At 41.0% G+C, this 18,898-nt stretch overlaps 1 protein-coding gene across 5 annotated transcripts in view; it reads left to right on the forward strand.

Moving 5' to 3' along the window:
• Window positions 1-18,898, forward strand: part of SPINK8 (serine peptidase inhibitor Kazal type 8 (putative)) — a 38,838-nt gene that overhangs the window by 9,455 nt on the left and 10,485 nt on the right. For all 5 annotated transcript variants that reach the window (XM_021934450.2, XM_021934451.2, XM_021934453.2 and 2 more), the window contains exons 3-5: window positions 127-206; window positions 11,900-11,949; window positions 13,384-13,505. In XM_021934450.2, the coding sequence (XP_021790142.1) occupies window positions 140-206; window positions 11,900-11,949; window positions 13,384-13,505 (239 nt within the window). In that variant the 5' untranslated portion in view covers window positions 127-139. The remainder of the gene's footprint in view (window positions 1-126; window positions 207-11,899; window positions 11,950-13,383; window positions 13,506-18,898) is intronic.

Consider the following 18,898-nt stretch of genomic DNA (forward strand, 5'->3'; position numbering starts at 1 on the left):
ATTCCAAATGACCTGAGGAAAGGACAAAGTATTTAGACTTCATTTCCTGGTCAGTGAGGGATCTCTGTGAGAACTTGTACTTCGCATAGATGTTTGTCCTACATAAAAAGTTGCATATTTCCACAGTTCTTCTGTCACCATGAAGGGGACCTGCTCAGATGCCATCCTTGTTCTAGCTACCTCCATGTGGATGGCCTTTGCAATTGGTGAGTTATGTGTCCTTGCTCTGCCCACATTTTCTGCAGTAAATCTAGAATCATGAGAAAATTAGAGATGGAAGTGGAAGTGCTGTTCAGTTTTATTTAATCCTAATTTATCATGTTACAAAAGTAGACATTAAAACCCAGAGAAAGGATTCACACAATGTTGTTAGTATCAAAGCTAGGAGTCAAATCCAAACCATCGAAGTCCAGGAACATTGAACTTTCCAAAATGCCAGGTTACTACCTAAGGTATTTAAACCTCAGAAATGTACATTTCTAGAGTTTGTATATTTACATATCTCAAATCAAAAAAAGAACCTCATTAGGCTATGTGGAAATAGACTCAGATATTATTCTGGTTAATGGTGGGTTTTAGCAAAAGTTGTGCTTATAGTTAAGTGTAGGGAATCTCTGAAGGCCTCAACATGTCATTTTTCTATTCGGTTTCTGCAACTCTTTCCTACTTGTCTTCAATCTCTTACTTTCCATTGGTACTGTGTCTCACTTAAAACATTTTTTTCAAGCCTCTCACATCTTAGGAGAGTTCTGTAACAGGCTGAAAACTATTTTTCATAACTCTCATATCTTACGTAAAAAAAACAAATAGGCCTGGTCCCTCTCCTCCCCTTCCCTCTCCAATTTAATCATCTGTTGACAAATTTAGGTATATTTCTACACTTCCTCACCTTTCATTCAATCCTCACCCCCACTGCTACTGAACGTATCAGTCATTGGCATCGGCCTCCCTGCAAGCCCGCTGTGTTCCCTTCTGGCTGAGTCTCATCCTCTGTTGGGAACACATCATAACTCAACCAAGGTGGACCACTCCATCTTTCTTGCAAATCACCCTTTCCTTGTTCTCGTAGTTGTATGGCCTCATATTGTTTCCTCAAACCTATTTCTCCACTGTATGCCCATAACCTGTGACTAAGTTCCATTGATAGAACACTTCATATATCATGTAAATTTGTGCATTTTCCACATTTCCACAACAGTGACTTCCTCAGTGAAGGTTCTCATCATTTCATGAAAATGTTTTTATATTCTCCTTAACCATTCCCTTTGCCTCTAACTTGACTTACTCTCACCCATGTACCACTGCTACAATAGTTGTCATTATTAGTGCAAATCTTATCTTACTTCTGCTGTAATGAACACAAAAGCCTTTGTGATGTGGCCCTTAACTACTATGCTGGGTTTCCCAGCACCCATTTATTTACACATCCAATAAATACATACTGTGCATTGACCTTATGCCAGTAACTGGGCTAGACACTGGTTACGTGGCAGGAATGGTACCTGAACACACCAGTGGTGGAAGGTGTATAGATATCATGGTTCATTCCAAATATGAACGCACTTTTTTTTTTTTTTTGAGACAGAGTCTTGCTTTTACCCAGGCTGGAGTGCAGTGGTGTGATCTCGGCTCACTGCAACCTCCACCTCCTGGGTTCAAGCAAGTCTCCCACCTCAGCCCCCAAAGTGGCTAGAACTATAGGCATGTGCCACCATGCCTGGCTAAACTTTTTGTATTTTTAGTAGAGATGGGGTTTGACCATGTTGGCCAGGGTGGTCTCGAACATCTGACCTCAAGTGATCCATCGGCTTGTCCTCCTAAAGTGCTGAGATTAAGGCATGAGTCACCTCACCCAGCCACACTTTTTTTTTTTTTTTTGAGATGTAGTCTCCCTTAGCCGCCCGGGCTGGAGTTCAGTGGCGCCATTTTGGCTCACTGCAACCACTGTCTCCCAGGTTCAAGTGATTCTCCCATCTCAGCCTTCTGAGTAGCTGGGATTACAGGCACCCACCATCATGCCTGGCTAATTTTTGTATTTTAGTAGACAGGGTTTCACCATGTTGGTCAGGCTGGTCTTGAACTCCTGACCTAAGGTGATCCGCCTGCCTCGGCCTCCTAAAGTGCTGGGATTACAGGCATGAGCCACTACACCCAACCCGGCCACACATTTTGATAAGTGTCTCAAAAGGTAGGAACAGTGAGAATGTGTAGAACTTAAGCCACTGCCTATCTTTCCCCTCCCCTTCCCAGCGCAATGTGATGGAAGATCTACTCTGGACAGATAGGGCCAAGATGAGTTTTTCTTCTCTCCCTAAGCTTACAGGGGACAATGGTATATCTCCCTGGGAAGGACACGTCATCAACATTTTTCATTCCCCCATACCTCTGTGTTGCTGAGGCTAAATTCCAGGAGAATGAGTCCAAGAGGCAGAGTCCTGTCTTTTCCCACCCATCTGCTACTTGTGAGACTGAGGCTCTATCCCAGGTGAGGCAGACTGAGAGTAGTGGGGCCATGATTGCCCTCACCCTAGCTTAGTGTATTAGTCCATTTTCACACTGCTATAAAGATACTACCTGAGATTGGGTAATTTATAAACAAAAGAGGTTTAATTGACTCACAGTTCAGTATGGTTGGGGAGGGCTCAGGAAACTTACAATCATGCTGGAAGGCAAAGGGGAAGCAAGGCACATCTTACTATGGTGAGGCAGGAGACTTAGAGAGTGAGAGAGCAAGGAAGTGCCATACTTTAAAACTCTCAGCTCTCATGAGAACTCACTCACTATCACAAAAACAGCATGGGGGAAACCACCCCTGTGATTCAAACACCTCCCACTAGGCCCCTCCCTTAACAGGTGACACAGGTGGGGATTACAATTTGAGATGAGATTTGGCTGGGGACACACACAAATCATATCACTTAGCTTGTAGGTGGGAGGTTCCATGCTGGAAGAAACACACTGAGAAGATTCGAGGCTATCACAAGAACAGCATTCTTACCATGATTACACAGTATTCTGCTTGTAAAGCAGGTTATTGCTCTGAAATAAGCAGGCTACTGTCCAGAGCAATGACACAGATATTTTGCCCAGGGAGAAAGGCAGGTCATAAGAACAGAGATCTCCAGAGATTTCTGAAAATCAACCAACCAAATAAAGAAAAACACTTTCTGACCATATTTGTGTGGTGAAGTTTAAGCCTAAGGACACTGTTTTGGTCCATTTTGTCCTGCTATAACAGAATACCTAAGACTGAATAATTGATAAAGAACAGAGGTTTATTTCTTACAGTTCTGGAACGTGAAAAGTCCAAAGTTGAGGAGCCCACATCTTGCAAGTCCTTCTTGATGTGTCATGCATGACAGAAGGTGGAGGGGCAAGAGAACACGCACATGTGTGCACACACACAAGAGGAATGAATTCATCTGTTTATCAGGAACCATTCTTGCAATAACATCATTAATCCATTCATGAGGGCAGAGCCCTCATGACCTAATTGCTTCCCAAAGACTTCATCTCTCAACACTGTTGTGTTGGGGATTATGTTTCTAATACGTGAACTTTGGGAGACACATTCAAACCATAGCAGGCACTCTCAAAAACAAGAGAGATTTTAATGGGCAGCAATTAAGAGAAGGCAGGTGGCTCCATGAAAACAATAAGCTAAGCCATAGGTCAACTAGTCTACCAGAAAGAATCGGGAAAAAGACTGCTAAAAAGAGCCCCCCCTGGGGGTAGAGGGGTCAGGGCAAACCTCAGAGGCTGGTCTCAGAACGATCATGTAGAGGGATCCAAATTTAATTGGATCAGACTGTGGAAGAATTTATGCCTCAGAGAATTGTTGAAAGCAATAGAGCAATCATGTAGCAATTAGCAGAATGTAACATCTGGTGTGATACCAATAGAGGCAACATCTTAACAGAGAAATCAGAGAAAGAGATAGTCAAACTTAGCCCTGCTAAAACCACTGTCACCCCAAGATGACTGGGCACATGGCCAAAGCTGTATCCTCTGAAGAGTGATATCAGGCCGGGCACAGTGGCTCACACCTGTAATCTCAACATTTTGGGAGGCTGAGGCAGGCAGATCACCTGAGGTCAGGAGTTTGTGATCAGCCTGGTCAACATGGTAAAACCCTGTCTCTACTAAAAATGCAAAAATTAGCCAGGCAAGGTGGCTCATGCCTGAAATCCAAGCTACTTGGGAGGATGAGGCAGGAGAATCGGTTGAACCTGGGAGGCAGCAGTTGCCATGAGCCGAGATCACACCACTGCACTCCAGCCTGGGCAACAGAGTGAGACTCTGTCTCAAAAATAAAGAAAGAAAGAAAAGAAAAGAAAAGGGTGACATCAGAGGCTTCACACTGCAGGGGAAATAGATTTCACTAAAACATTCCAGCAACGTCATTAAACAAATTACAAGCAAACAACAACAAATCCTGAGAATGGAGAGAAGTCAGTATCCAGAGTTGCTATAATACACTATCTGAATATCTAGTTTTCATAAAAAATTATGAGACAAGAAAAAAAAAGCATGAAATCCATACAAAGGAGGAAAAAGGCAAGCAACAGAGACTACCTGTGAGAGGGTCCAGACAAAACCATCAAAGGAACTAATATAAATATTTACAAAAACTGAAGGAACTCATGCTTCCAGAAGTGAAGGAAGATAAAATGATGATGTCTTATCAATAAGGAGAGACAAATTCAATTTTTAAAAAGAATGGAAACTCTGGGGTTGAAAACTATAATAAATAAAAACATTCACTAGAAAGCACAACAGTAGATTGTTCTTCTAGCAGAAGAAAGAATCAGTAAACTTGAAGACAAAACAACTGAGATTATGGTATCTTAAGAACAGAGAGAAAAAAATACTGAAAAAAAGAGCAGTATCTTAGAAAATACTTGAAGAGATAATGGCTGAAAAATTCCAAATTCTGATGAAAAACCTTAATCTGTGCATCCAAAAAGTTCAATGAACTTCTGGTAGGACAAACACAAAAACATTCATATGTAGACACATCATTATCAAACTACCTAAAGACAAAGACCAAGAGAAAATCTTGAAAGCAGCAAAAGAAGCAAAACTTCTTTGCAAGTGATTTTTCAGTAGGATTAACAACTGATTTCACATTAGGAACCATAAGCCGGGCGCAGTGGCTCACACCTATAATCCCAGCACTTTGGGAGGCTGGGTTGGGCGGATCACCTCAGGCTGGGAGTTTGAGACCAGCCCGACCAACATAGAGAAATGCCATCTCTACTAAAAATACAAAATTAGCCGGGCATGGTGGTGCATGCCTGTAATCCCAAGTATTCGGGAGGCTGAAGCAGGAGAATCGCTTGAACCCAGGAGGCGGAGGTTGCAGTGAGCCGATATTATGCCGTTGTACTCCAGCCTGGGCAACAAGAGCAAAACTCTGTCTCAAAAAAAAAAAAAAAAAAAAAAAGAAGGTCAGAAGGCAGTGGTATAACATATTCAAAGTGCTAAAAGGAAGAAAGCTATCATCCAAGAATCTTATATGCAGCAAAGTGACATTTCCAAAAAAAAAAAAGGTGGAATTAAGACATTCCCAGATAAACAAGAACTGAGAGAACTTTTTTCTAGCAGAATTACCTTACTAAAAACACCAAAGAAAGTTCTTCAGGCTGAAAGCAAGAGGCAGACAAAAATTCAAATCCACATAAACAACACACAGCAAGGTAAAGATAAGTAATTATAAAAGGATAAATGCACATTTCTTCTCCTTTCTTATTTTAACTGAGTTTAAAATCATTGTATAATTAGCAGGGCATGATGGAGGGTGCCTGTAATCCCAGCTACTTGGAAGGCTGAGGCATGAGAATCACTTGAACGCGGGAGGTGGAGGTTGCAGTGAGCCGAGATCATGCCATTGCACTCTAGCCTGGGTGATAGAGCAAGACGCAGTCTCAAAAAAAAAAAAAAAAAAAAAAAATTATTGTATAAAATCATATATGTGGGCCAGCATGGTGTCTCATGTCTATAATCCTAGTACTTTGGGAAGCCAAGATGGGAAGATTGTTTGAGCCCAGGAGTTTGAGGCCAGCTTGGGCAACATAGCAAGATCCCATCTTTTAAAAGATAAATTACTAAAAACTTTTAGACCATATGTATGCAATTATATCTGCCTACAGCATATAGAAATGTAATGTATTTGACCATAAAAGCACAAAAGAGATGAGTGGGAACAAAGCAGGATTGATGCAAAGAAATGACACCAGATGGTAACTTAAATCTATAGGAACAAATGAAGAGAACAAAAAATGGCGAATAAGAAGGTTAATATAAGAAAGGATGGGTCAGGCATGGTGACTCATGCCTGTAATCCCAGCACTCTGGGAGGCCAAGGCGAGTGGATCACGAGGTCAGGAGTTTGAGACCATCCTGGCCAGCATCGTGAAACCCCATCTCTAATAAAAATACAAAAAATTAGCAGAGCGTGGCAGCATGTGCCTGTAGTCCTAGGTACTGAGAAGGCTGAGGCAGGAGAATCGCTTGAACCTGGCAGGTGGAGGTTGCAGTGAGCCAAGGTTGTGCCACTGTACTCCAGTCTGGGCAACAGAGTGAGACGGCATCTTAAAAAAAAAAAAAAAAAAAAGGAAGGATGGCCAAGCATGGCGGCCCACACCTGTAATCCCAGCACTTTGGGAGGCCGAGGTGGGCAGATCACCTGAGGTCGGGAGTTTGAGACCAGCCTGACCAACATGGAGAAACCCCATCTCTACTGAAAATACAAAATTAGGCATGGTGGTGCAGACCTGTAGTCCCAGCTACTGGGGAGGCTGAGGCAGGAGAATCTCTTGAACTAGGGAGGTGGAAGTTGCAGTGAACCAAGAATGTGTCAGTGCACTCCAGCCTGGGCAACAGAGTGAGCAGCTGTCTCAAAAAAAAAAAAAAAAAAAAAAATTACAACATTACATTAAAAAATACTTACTTATGCAACATAAACCAGTGAAGGAGGACTTGAGAAAAAAGGAGACATATACAAAACAAAAAGTAAAATGGCAGGTATAAGTCAATTCAACTATACCAATAAAAATGGTAAATGTGAATGAATTACACAATCCAATCAAAAGGCAGAAACTGTCAGACTGAACAGAAAAAAACCCAACATCCAACTATATGCTTTCTATGGAGATACTCCTTAGATTCAAAAACACGAATAAGCTGAAAGTAAAATGATGAGAAAAATACATCATGCAAACTGCAACCATAAAAAGCTGGAATGGTTATACTAATATCAGACAAAATAGACTTCAAAACAAAAATGTTACTACAAATGAAGAGAGACATTCTATGATAAAGGGTCAGTCTATCAGGAAGATAAAACAATTATGAACATATATGTACCTAAAAATAAAGCCCCAAATATATGAAGCAAACTAACAGAATTGAAGGGAGAAATTGATAATACAACAATAATAGTTGGAGACATCACCTCACACTTTTAATAATGGCTAAAACATAGGCCGGGTGTGGTGGCTTACGCCTGTAATCCCAACACTTTGGGAGGCCGAGGCAGACAGATCACCTGAGGTCAGGAGTTCGAGACCAGCCTGACCAACATGGAGAAATCCTGTCTCTAATAAAAATACAAAAATCAGCCAGGCATGGTGGCACATGCCTGTAATGCTAGCTACTTGAGAGGCTGAGGCAAGAGAATCACTTGAACCCAGGAGGCAGAGGTTGTGGTGAGCTGAGATTGCACCATTGCACTCCAGCCTGGGCAACAAGAGTGAAACTCCATCTCAAAAAATAAAAAATAAAAATAATAATGGCTAAAATAGCTAGACAGAAGACCAATAAGGAAATAGAAGACTAGAACAACACTATTAAACAACTAGATCTAACAGACATCTACAGACTACACCATCTGACAACATCAGAATACACATACTGCTCAGGTGCACATGCAATGTTCTCCAGTATAGGCTATATCCTAGATCATAAAACAAGCCTCAATAAATCTAAAAGGATTGAAATCCTTTTAGTAAAGTAAAGTAAAGTAAAGTACTTTTTCTACTATATAGAAATATTTCTTTGAATGTATTTCTGTATGTTCTCTATATAGAAATGTAATATATTTGACAATAACAGCACAAAGGAGGTGAGTAGGAGCAACATTGCTCTCACCACTACTATTTAACATTGTACTGGAGGTTCTAGACAGGGTAATTAGGCAAGAGAAAATGAATAAAAGTTATCCAGATAGGATTGGAAGAAGTAAAATGATCTCTATTTGTGGATGACATAATTCTGTGAATAGAAAGTCCTAAGGACTCTAAAAACAGTTAGGGTTAATAGCAAGTTTGCAGAATACAAGAGCAATATACAAAAATCATTTGTATTTCTACACACTACTAATGAACATCCTGAAAATGAAATTAAGAAACCAATTTCACTTATAGTAGCATCAAAAATAATAAAATACCTAAGGATAATTTACCAAAGGAGGTGAAAGACTTGTACCTGAAAACTATAAAACATTGATGAAAGAAATTCAAGAAGACCTAAACCAACATAAAAATATCCCATCTTCATGGATTGGAAGACTTAACATTGTTAAGATGTCAATACTCTAGAAATCAATCTACAGATTCCATGCAAATCCTATCACAGTCCCAGCTGGCTTTTTCACAGAAATGGAAAAGCTGATCCTAAAATTCATATGGAAAAGCAAAAGACTAACAATAGACAAAACAATCTTGAAAAAAAAACAAAGTTGAAGTACTCACACTTTTCAATTTCAAAGCTTACTACAAAGTTACAGACATCAAGACAGTTTGGTACTAGCATGAGAATAGAAATATAGGTCAATGTTTGAGTCATACGTTTTATGAAAAAGAAAAAGAAATACAGATCAATAAAATATAAGAATCCAGGGGGAAAACATCTTACATTTGGAGTGAATTGATTTTAACAAGGTCTTAAGACAATTCAGTGGACAATAATCTTTTTTTTTTTTTTTTTTTTTTTGAGACGGAGTCTCTCTGTCGCCCGGGCTGGAGTGCAGTGGCCGGATCTCAGCTCACTGCAAGCTCCGCCTCCCGAGTTTACGCCATTCTCCTGCCTCAGCCTCCCGAGTAGCTGGGACTACAGGCGCCCGCCACCTCGCCCAGCTAGTTTTTTTTTTTTTGTATTTTTTGGTAGAGACGGGGTTTCACCGTGTTAGCCAGGATGGTCTCCATCTCCTGACCTCGTGATCCGCCCATCTCGGCCTCCCAAAGTGCTGGGATTACAGGCTTGAGCCACCGCGCCCGGCCTATAATCTTTTTAAACAAATGCTGCTAGGACAACTGGATATCTATACACAAAAGAATAAATTTGGACCTTTTCCTCACACCATAGACACAAATTATAATGCCCTAACATGGATCACAGAACTAAATGTAAGAGCTAAAATTATAAAACTATTAGAAGAAAACAATATGAGTGAATTTTGTGACCTTGAATTAGGCAAAGCCTTCTTAATGATGGCACCAAAGGCAGAAAGGAACAACAAAAACAAAAAGATCAATTGGACTTTTAAAAATTTTTGTGATTCAAACAATACCAATAAAGATACCAATATGGCCAGGAGTGGTGGCTCACGCCTGTAATCTCAGCACTTTAGGAGGCTGAGGCAGGCAGATCACCTGAGGTACTGAAAATACAAAAATTAGCTAGGCGTGGTAGTGCACACCTGTAATCCCAGCTACTCAGGTGGCTGAGGCACGAAAATTGCTTGAACCTGGGAGGTGGAGGTTGCAGTAAGCAGAGATCATGCCACTGCACTCCAACCTGTGTGACAGAACGAGACTCTGTTTCAAAAAACAAAACCAAACCAACCAACCAAACAAAAACAACAGAGATACCACTTCACACCTACTAGGATGGCTATAAGCAAAAAGAGAGATAGTAACAAGTGTTAGCAAGGATGTGAAGAAATTGAAGCCATCGTGCATTGCTGGTGGGAATGTAAAATGCAGCTGCTTTGGAAAATAGCCTGGCAACTCCTTTTAAATATGACTGGCAATTCCACACTTTGTATATACTCAAGGGAAGTAAAAACACATGCCCACACCAAAATGTGTGCATAAATATTCATAGCAGCTTTATTCATAACAGCAAAAAAGTGAAAGCAACTCAAATGTCCATTAACTGATTAATGGATAAATGTGGAATATACATAAATTGAATACTATTTAGCTATAAAAAGGAATGAAGTACTGAAACAAGCTACAATATAGTTAAAACATTAAAACACAGACACAAAAAACCACATACTTCCTTGCATGACTCCATTTATATGAAATGTCCAGAGAAGCAAATCTATAGAGACTGAAAGTAGAGGCTGGGCTTGGTGGCTCACATCTGTAACCCCAGAACTTTGAGAGGCTGAGGTGGGCAGATCACCTGAGGTCAGGAGCTCGAGACCAGCCTGGCCAACACAGTGAAACCCCATCTCTACTAAAAATACAAAAATTAGCCAGGTGTGGTGGCATGCACCTGTAATCCCAGCTACTTCGAAGGCTGAGACAGAATAATCACTTAAACCCAGGAGGCGGAGGTTGCAGTGAGCCGAGATCGTGCCACTGCATTCCAGCTTAGGTGACAGAGTGAGAGTCTGTCCAAAAAAAAAAAAAAAGAAAGTGGATTATTGTTCTTCAGGGGCGAGGGTGGGGCAGGAGGGGAAATTGTTGGGAGAGGGGCATGATAAACCACTGCTAATGGTTACAGGTTTTATTTTTGGGGTGATGGTGGCATAACTGTGAATATACTAAGAACCATCAAACTGTACACTTTTGGTGAATCATTGAAAAAGAAAAAAAAATCCTCTATATGATGGTAAACACCAGTAAATTCGGCTGGGCACGGTGGCTCACATTTGTAATCCCAGCACTTTAGGAGGCTGAGTGGGAGAATTGCTTAAGCCCAGCAGTTCAAGACCAGCCTGTACAACATAGTGAGACCTCAGCTCCACCAAAAAAAAATCAAGAAAATGAGTCGGGCATGGTGGTGCATGCCTGTAGTCCCAGTCACTTGGGAGGCTAAGGTAGGAGGATTACTTGAGTCCAGGTAGTTAAGGCTTCAGTGAGCTGATATCCTGTCAATGCACTCCAGCCTGGGTGACAGAGCAAGACTCTGTCTCAAAACATTTTTCTTTTTTAGACGAAGTCTTGCTGTTTCACCCAGGCTGGAGTGTAACGGCGCAATCTTGGCTCACTGCAACCTCCACCTCCTGGGTTCAAGCCATTCTCCTGCCTCAGCATCCCAAGTAGCTGGGACTACAGGCATGCACCACCACGCCTGGCTAATTTTTGTATTTTTAGTAGAGACAGGGTTTCACCATGTTGGCCAGGCTGGTCAAAACATTTTTTTTTAATCTGGTAAAGTTCTATGATATGTGAATTATACTCCAGAAAGCTGATATATATGAGAGTTGATAACATATCATACATATTATATACTATTATATCATATGATTATAATATATACTTATATAAAATTTTATATACTATGTAATTGCAAAGATTGCTTTGGATTGAATATGTAAACCTTAATGAAAATCAGCATCTTTTAGGGCATCTCAATATAATGAATTCATGGTAATTTGTAACTTAGAGCATGTTTACTAAAAATAACTGACAAGGATTATAGAAGTTGTTACTTATGAAATGGAAGGGCTAGAATTAAGCTCTCCATTTTACAAGAAGGTAAAGGCAGGTATTTCCTGATTCTTCACTCCTTTAGAGGGCAGCTTGCATCAAAGAGGATCCCAGTCTCTTCTAATGGGGTTTGATGCTTCCTGTGTGCCAACTAGGGTTCCCCTCGTCTTACCTTTTTCCCTGACGGCAGAAGACAGAGAAGCAACTTTTCTGTACGTGCTTTTGTCTTCCAGACTTCCCCCTTCCTATGGCCTCTGAAAGAGGTCAGCTAGGAGAAACAAAAGTGAGTACTGCTTCCTTGGTTCCCAAGAACAGGAATGGGGAGAGAGACAGTTTCCCCAAAAGCCCCAGCTCTTTCTTCTGGGAGGTGGGCAGTGGAAGGGGCATGCATGGGAATAACAGAACAATAAAAGCTGAGTCACCAAGTATGTGTAGCACATTTTATGTGTTCCTGAGCCCTCTTCTCAAGGGTTCTCCCCATCAGTTTACATAACTCACCTGTGGGGTAGAAAGCAAGTATTTTGCACCAATAAATGGATGAGGATGTCGTGGCACAAATTCAGGTAGGTCCTATGCTGCAGTGGATACTCCTTCCACTGTGATATGCCAGGCATACCCCCTGCCTCCCTCATACCAAGGCCCTATGTGGTATTTTCTCCATCTCCTTCCTTCGGTGCCTTCAACCTGCTGTGACAAGTTTGAGCCCCTGCCATCTGAGACATCACATATGGTAATGTTCATCAGATTTTTTTTTTTTTTCCTGAGACGGAGTCTCACTCTGTCGCCCAGGCCGGAGTGCAGTGGCACGATCTCAGCTCACTGCAACCTCCGCCTCTCAGGTTCAAGCGATTCTTCTGCCTCAGCCTCCTGAGTAGCTTGGACTACAGGTGCCCGCCACCATGCCCGGCTAATTTTTGTATTTTTAGTAGAGATGGGGTTTCACCATGTTGGCCAGGCTGGTCTCAAACTCCTGATCTCGTGGTCTGCCCACCTTGGCCTCCCAAAGTGCTGGGATTACAGGCATGAGCCACCATGCCTGGCCATTCATTAGAAATTTTAACCTGGAAAGACATTTCCCTAATTTTGTTCTCTGTAACCTAACAACCATATTTTGTGGTTGGTACAAAAATATGATTGTTATGTTACAGAGGGCAGGTATTTTTATCTTTTTTTTTTTTTTTTTTTTTTTGAGACGGAGTCTTGCTCTGTCACCCAGGCTGGAGTGCAGTGGCCGGATCTCAGCTCACTGCAAGTTCCGCTTCCCGGGTTTACGCCATTCTCCTGCCTCAGCCTCCCAAGTAGCTGGGACTACAGGCGCCCCCCACCGCACCCGGCTAGTTTTTTTTGTATTTTTTTAGTAGAGACAGGGTTTCACCGTGTTAGCCAGGATGGTCTCGATCTCCTGACCTCGTGATCCGCCCGTCTCGGCCTCCCAAAGTGCTAGGATTACAGGCTTGAGCCACCGCACCAGGCTGGTATTTTTTTCTTAATAAAGAATTTATGGGAGACTGGAGAGTACACAGATTTTATATTATTTTACAATTATATACATATTGTGGGTGGTAACTGTTGGGGTCAAACACTGAGGCTTCTGAATTCTGTTCTCTGAACTCCTGGTCTGGTGCTCATATTCCATCCACCTCCCAAGCTACACATCGTAATGGCCAAAGGACCTGGATGAAAGTGTCTGAAGCAGTTGTGTGTGTCTCACCTTCAGGTTGAATGCCTCAAGAATATAAATAACTGCTGGTTTTTGTCCTACATCAAGCCCAGTGAACCTATTTGTGGCAGTGACAAGGTTACCTACAGTAGTGAGTGCCATCTCTGCTCCAAAATTCTGTAAGTCCTAATTTTGTTCTCCCTTTCTTTCAAATCAAGAGGCTAAGGGTGGTCAAAAGAGGGTGATGACCTCAGCCCACTTCCTACATCATCCAATGAGATCTTCTCTCCAGACATGCCTCCAGTATTTGTTCCTCCCTTTCTTCCATCCCTCTCTGTGACCTCAAAAGGTACATGTGATCCTATTCAGACAATGCAGAAACAGAAATCCACAAGGTGAGGGCACTGTGTGTGACCTGTTCAAGCCTCAAGTGGAGGCACTCAGAAACAAGCAGCCACAGCATTTAGATCATGTGACCTTACATGAAGGTCATCCTCATGCCCCCTCAGGCCAAAGAACAGAAACAAAGAACAAAAAGAAGAGAAAGAGGAAGCTGGGTGAAGAATCTTCCCAGCTAAGAGTTTATTGGTCCTAAAATGGATATTATTTTCCAAAACAACTTTCTTTAGCTTTCAACTTAGTATGTGGTTTTGTCTCTGCACCTATCACATGTTAGAAGCTTTGAGTAACACGCAAGTGAAATGCCCAATTGTTGAGCCCAAGGGGAATAGCAAGGAGGAGGGGTTTGCATTAAGGAAACTCCCTATAGTGATAGGAGGAGGATTCTCTGACATCTGCTTTCTCCTTTAAGGAGAAAAGCTACACCCTTGTCTAACTAAGGCTTACAGGTTGAGTGCAGTATCTTAAGAGAGAAAAGTAAAAACACAAGAGTAGATCAGAGTTAGTTCTCTCTCTCTTTCCTCTTCTTAGCTTCTCCTCCAGAGAAGGAATAAGAATCTTCTTGATCAGGATGAGGGATATTTGGCTGGGCAGGATCGGACTTTCTTGTATTCTTGGCTGAATAAACACTAAAGCTTACACTAGAACCCATAAAAAAGTTGTAAGGTAAACAACTTTGGTGTCAGCCTCAATCACTGGCACAGACACCAACACCTGACTATCAGAAAGCATCAGCTGGGGAATGCGCAGCATCACAGGGTCAAACGATGCTAGAACCAGGAGACATCTGAGAGATGGCCTCCAAAGAGCTCCCTTTCAGTGTATCTTAGAAATTATTCTGGCTGGGCGCGGTGGCTCATGCCTGTAATCCCAGCACTTTGGGAGGCCGAGGTGGGAGGATCACCTGAGGTCAGGAGTTCGAGACCAGCCTGGCCAACATGACGAAACCCCGTCTCTACTAAAAATACAAAAATTAGCCAAGTGTGGTGGTGCATGCCTGTAATCCCAGCTACTCAGGAGGATGAGGCAGAAGAATCCCTTGAACCCAGGAGGCGGAGGTTGCAGTGAGCTGAGATTGCACCACTGCACTCCAGCCTGGGAGATAAAGCAAGTCTCTGTCTTAAAAAAAAAAAAAAAAAAGAAAGAAAGAAATTATTCTCTTAGCAGTTGCACTGGAGATTACAAGTTAAATTTTAATTTATACCAATCTAATTTGGATCAATACCAACTTAATTACAAAAATCTTTAAAAATATTTTTGCCTAGAGGGGTGGCTCAAGCCTGTAATCCCAACACTTTGGGAAGCCAAGGCAAAAGAATTGCTTGAGCCTAGGGATTTGAGACATGAGCAACATAACGAGATCCTGTCTCTACAAAAAAATTAAGAACTTAGCCAGCCATGGTGGCACATGCCTATAGTCGTAGCTACTTGGAAGTCTGAGGCAGGATGATTGCTTGAGCCCAGGAGTTCAAGGCTGCAGTGAGCCATGCTCATGCCACTGCACTCTAGCCTGGGCAACGGAGCAAAATTCTTTCGAGACAGGCAGATCATGAGGTCAGGAGATTGAGACCATCCTGGCTAACATGGTGAAACCCCCTCTCTACTAAAAATACAAAAAATTAGGTGGGCATGGTGGCGGGTGCCTGTAGTCCCAGCTACTCAGGAGGCTGAGGCAGGAGAATGGCATGAACCCGGGAGGTGGAGCTTGCAGTGAGCCGCGATCACACCACTGCACTCCAGCCTGGGTGACAGAGCAAGACTCTGTCTCAAATAAATAAATAAATAAATGCTTTTTTTTCTTTTTTCTTTTTTTTTTTTTTTTTTTTTTGAGACTTAGTTTCACTCTTTTTGCCCATGTTGGAGTGCAATGCCATGGTCTCAACTCACTGCAACCTCTGCCTCCGGGGTTCAAGTGATTCTCCTGCCTCAGCTTCTCAAGTAGGTGGGATTACAGGCGCACAGCAACAAGCCCAGCTAATTTTTGTGTTTTGTAGAGATGGGGTTTCACCATGTTGGCCAGGCTGGTCTCAAACTCCTGACCTCAGGTGATCTGCCCACCTCGGCCTCCCAAAGAGCTAGGATTACAGGTGTTCCAACACCAGTCTTCTCCCTCTAGGTGCTACCAGGCTGCTGGTTTTCACCATTATTTTTGGGTGGTTGTTTTTCATTACTACCATGGAACTGGGGATGCTGCAAATGGGTTCAGAGCAAGATAAAATGCCACGAAGCTCACTATTCTTACTGAGATGCAGCAATTTTTCTTGAATAGATGTTCCTTGGATTGCTGCATGGTTTGATTTTTTTTTTTAATTCCCAGAATTCTTGAAAACTTGATTCTGACTTTTTTTGTCAGTGTTCTTGTTGCTTTTGTGGAGGAGAGAATTTTTAAAGGTTCTTCTCCATTTTCACTGTCCATGCCAAAGGGCTCACTTTTGAATGAAGACACTGAGACCTGAGGGGAGCAACTTATCAAAGTTCTTATAACTATAAATGGGTGCAAATGCATATTTTTAAAGATTGAGGTAAAATTCATATGACATAAAATGAACCATTTTAAAGTGAACAAATTGGTAGCATTTAGTACATTTACAATGTTATAAAACTTCCACTTTTATTACTTTCAAAACATTTTTGTCACTCTAGAATAAAACCTCATGTCCATTAAGCAATTAACTTCGCATTCCCTCCTCCCCACAGTCCCTGGCAACTAGCAATAGACTTTCTGTTTTTACGGATTTACTATTCTGTGTATTTCACATAACTGGAATTATACAACATATGATCTTTGTGTCTGGCTTCTTTCACTTACATAATCATTTTGAGGTTCATCCACATTGTGGCATATGTCTTCATTTGTTTTTGTATTACTGAATAGTTTTCCATTATGTGTATATACCACAATGTTTTTTTATTTATTCATTGATGGAAATTTGGGTTGTTTCCACATTTAACTATTGTGAATAGTGCTGTTACAGACATTTGTGTACAAGTATTTATTTGAGTACCTGTTTTCAGGCTTCTGGTTATACACCTAGGGGTGGAATTTGCTGAGTCATATGGTAATTGTGTGTTTAACTTTTTGAGGAACCATCAAACTTTTCCATAGGGGCTAACCATTTTACATTCTTCCAGAAATATGAGAGTTCCAATTTCTTCACATCCTTGCTACTACTTTTTAAAAATATTATTATGTCCATCCTTGTGGGTATGAAATGGTATCTCATCAGGTTTTCGTTTACATTTCTCTAATGACTAATGAGGTTGGACATCTTTTCATGTACTTTTTGGCTATCCATATATCTTTTTTGAAGAAACATCTACTCAAGTCCTTTGCCCATTTTAAAAAATTGTGTTGTCTTTTTATTTTTCAGTTGTAAGAATTCTTTATATATTCTGACTACTAAATACTATGATTTTCAAATATTCCCCCCCATTCTATAGGTTGCCTTTTACTTTCATGATAATGTTCTTTGATGCACAAAGTTTTTAATTTTTATGAAGTCAATTTGTCTATTTTTTCTTTTGTTGCTCCTGCATTTGATATTACACCCAAGAAACCACTGTAAGATACAAAGGCATAAAGATTTTCTTACAATTTTTCTTCTAAGAGTTTAGTAGTTTTAGCCCATTGATCCATTTTTGAATTAAATTTTATAAATGGTGTGACATAGAGGTCTAACTTTTTTTTTTTTTCTTTTTGAGACAGGGTCTCGCTCTGTCACCCAGGCTGGAGTGCAAGTGGCACAATCTCAGCTCACTGCAACCTCCGCCTCCTGGGTTCAAGCAATTCTCCTGCCTCAGCATCCCCAGTGGCTGGGATTACAGGTGCCCACCACCAACCCTGGGTAATTTTTGTATTTTTAATAGAGATGGGGTTTCACCATGTTGGTCAGGCTGGTCTCAAATTCCTGACGTCAGGTGATCTGCCCGACTTGGCCTCCCAAAGTGCTGGGATTACAGGCGTGAGCCACCATGCCCGTCCTGTCTAATGTTATTATTTTGCATGTGGTTATCCAGTTGTCCCAGCTTTATTTGTTGAAGAAACTATCCTTTCCCCCCATTGAATGGCCTTGGCACCCTTGTTGAAAATCAACTGGCCATAGATATATGAGTTTATTTTTGGATCCTTGATTCTTTTCTTTTGTTCTGTGTTTATAGCCTAATACCAGTACCAGTACCACTGATTATTGTATATTTATTTATTTATTTATTTTTGGAGACAGGGTCTTACTGTGTCTCCCAAGTTGGAGAGCAGTGGTATGATCATAGCTCACTGCAGTCTTGAATTCCTGGGCCCACACAATCCTCCTGCCTCAGCCTCCCAAGTAGCTGAGACTGCAAGATTATTATAGTGTTGTAGTAAGTTTTTGAAACTGGACATTTGGAGTTTTCCAATTTTGTTTCTTTTTCAAGATGATTTTGGCTACTCAGGGCCCTTTGCAATTCTGTATGAATTTCAAGATTGACTTTTCTATTTCCACAAAATATAAACACCACTGGAATTTTGATAGGGATTGCATTAAATCTGTAGATTGCTTTGGGAAGTATTGTCATCTTAAATTAATTCTTCCAATCAGTGAGAATGGGACATCATTCATTTATTTAGGCCTTCTTTATTTATTTTCAGCAGTTTCAGTTTTGTGGTTTTCAGTGTACAAGTCTTTCACCTCCAGGATTATTACTAAGTATTTTCTTTTTGGATGCTGTTGTAAACTGAATTGTTTTCTTAATTTTATTTTCAAATTGTTCATTGCTGATTTATAGTTATAGAAATACAACTGATTTTTGTGTGTTAATCTTGTGCTCTGCAACTTGCTGAATTTGTTAGCTTTAGTCATTTTTTATATTAGTTCTTTGGGATTTTCTACATATAGAATCATATCATCTTTGAATAGAGATCATTTTACTTCTTCCTTTCCAATTTGGATGCCTTTTATTTCTTTTTCTTGCCTAATTGCTCTGCCTAGAATTTCCAGTAGAATGTTGAATCTCAGTGGTGAAAGCAGGTATTCATGTCTTGTTCCTGATCTTAGACAGGTCTTTCAGTCTTTCACCATTGAGTATGATGTTCGCTATGGGTTTTTCATAAGTGTTCTTTATCATGTTGAAGAAGTTCTCTTCTATTCCTAGTTTTCTGGGTGTTTTATTATGAAATGATGTTGGATTTTGTTGA

Source organism: Papio anubis, chromosome 2, assembly GCF_008728515.1.
Source record: "Papio anubis isolate 15944 chromosome 2, Panubis1.0, whole genome shotgun sequence".
Lineage (NCBI taxonomy): Eukaryota > Metazoa > Chordata > Mammalia > Primates > Cercopithecidae > Papio > Papio anubis.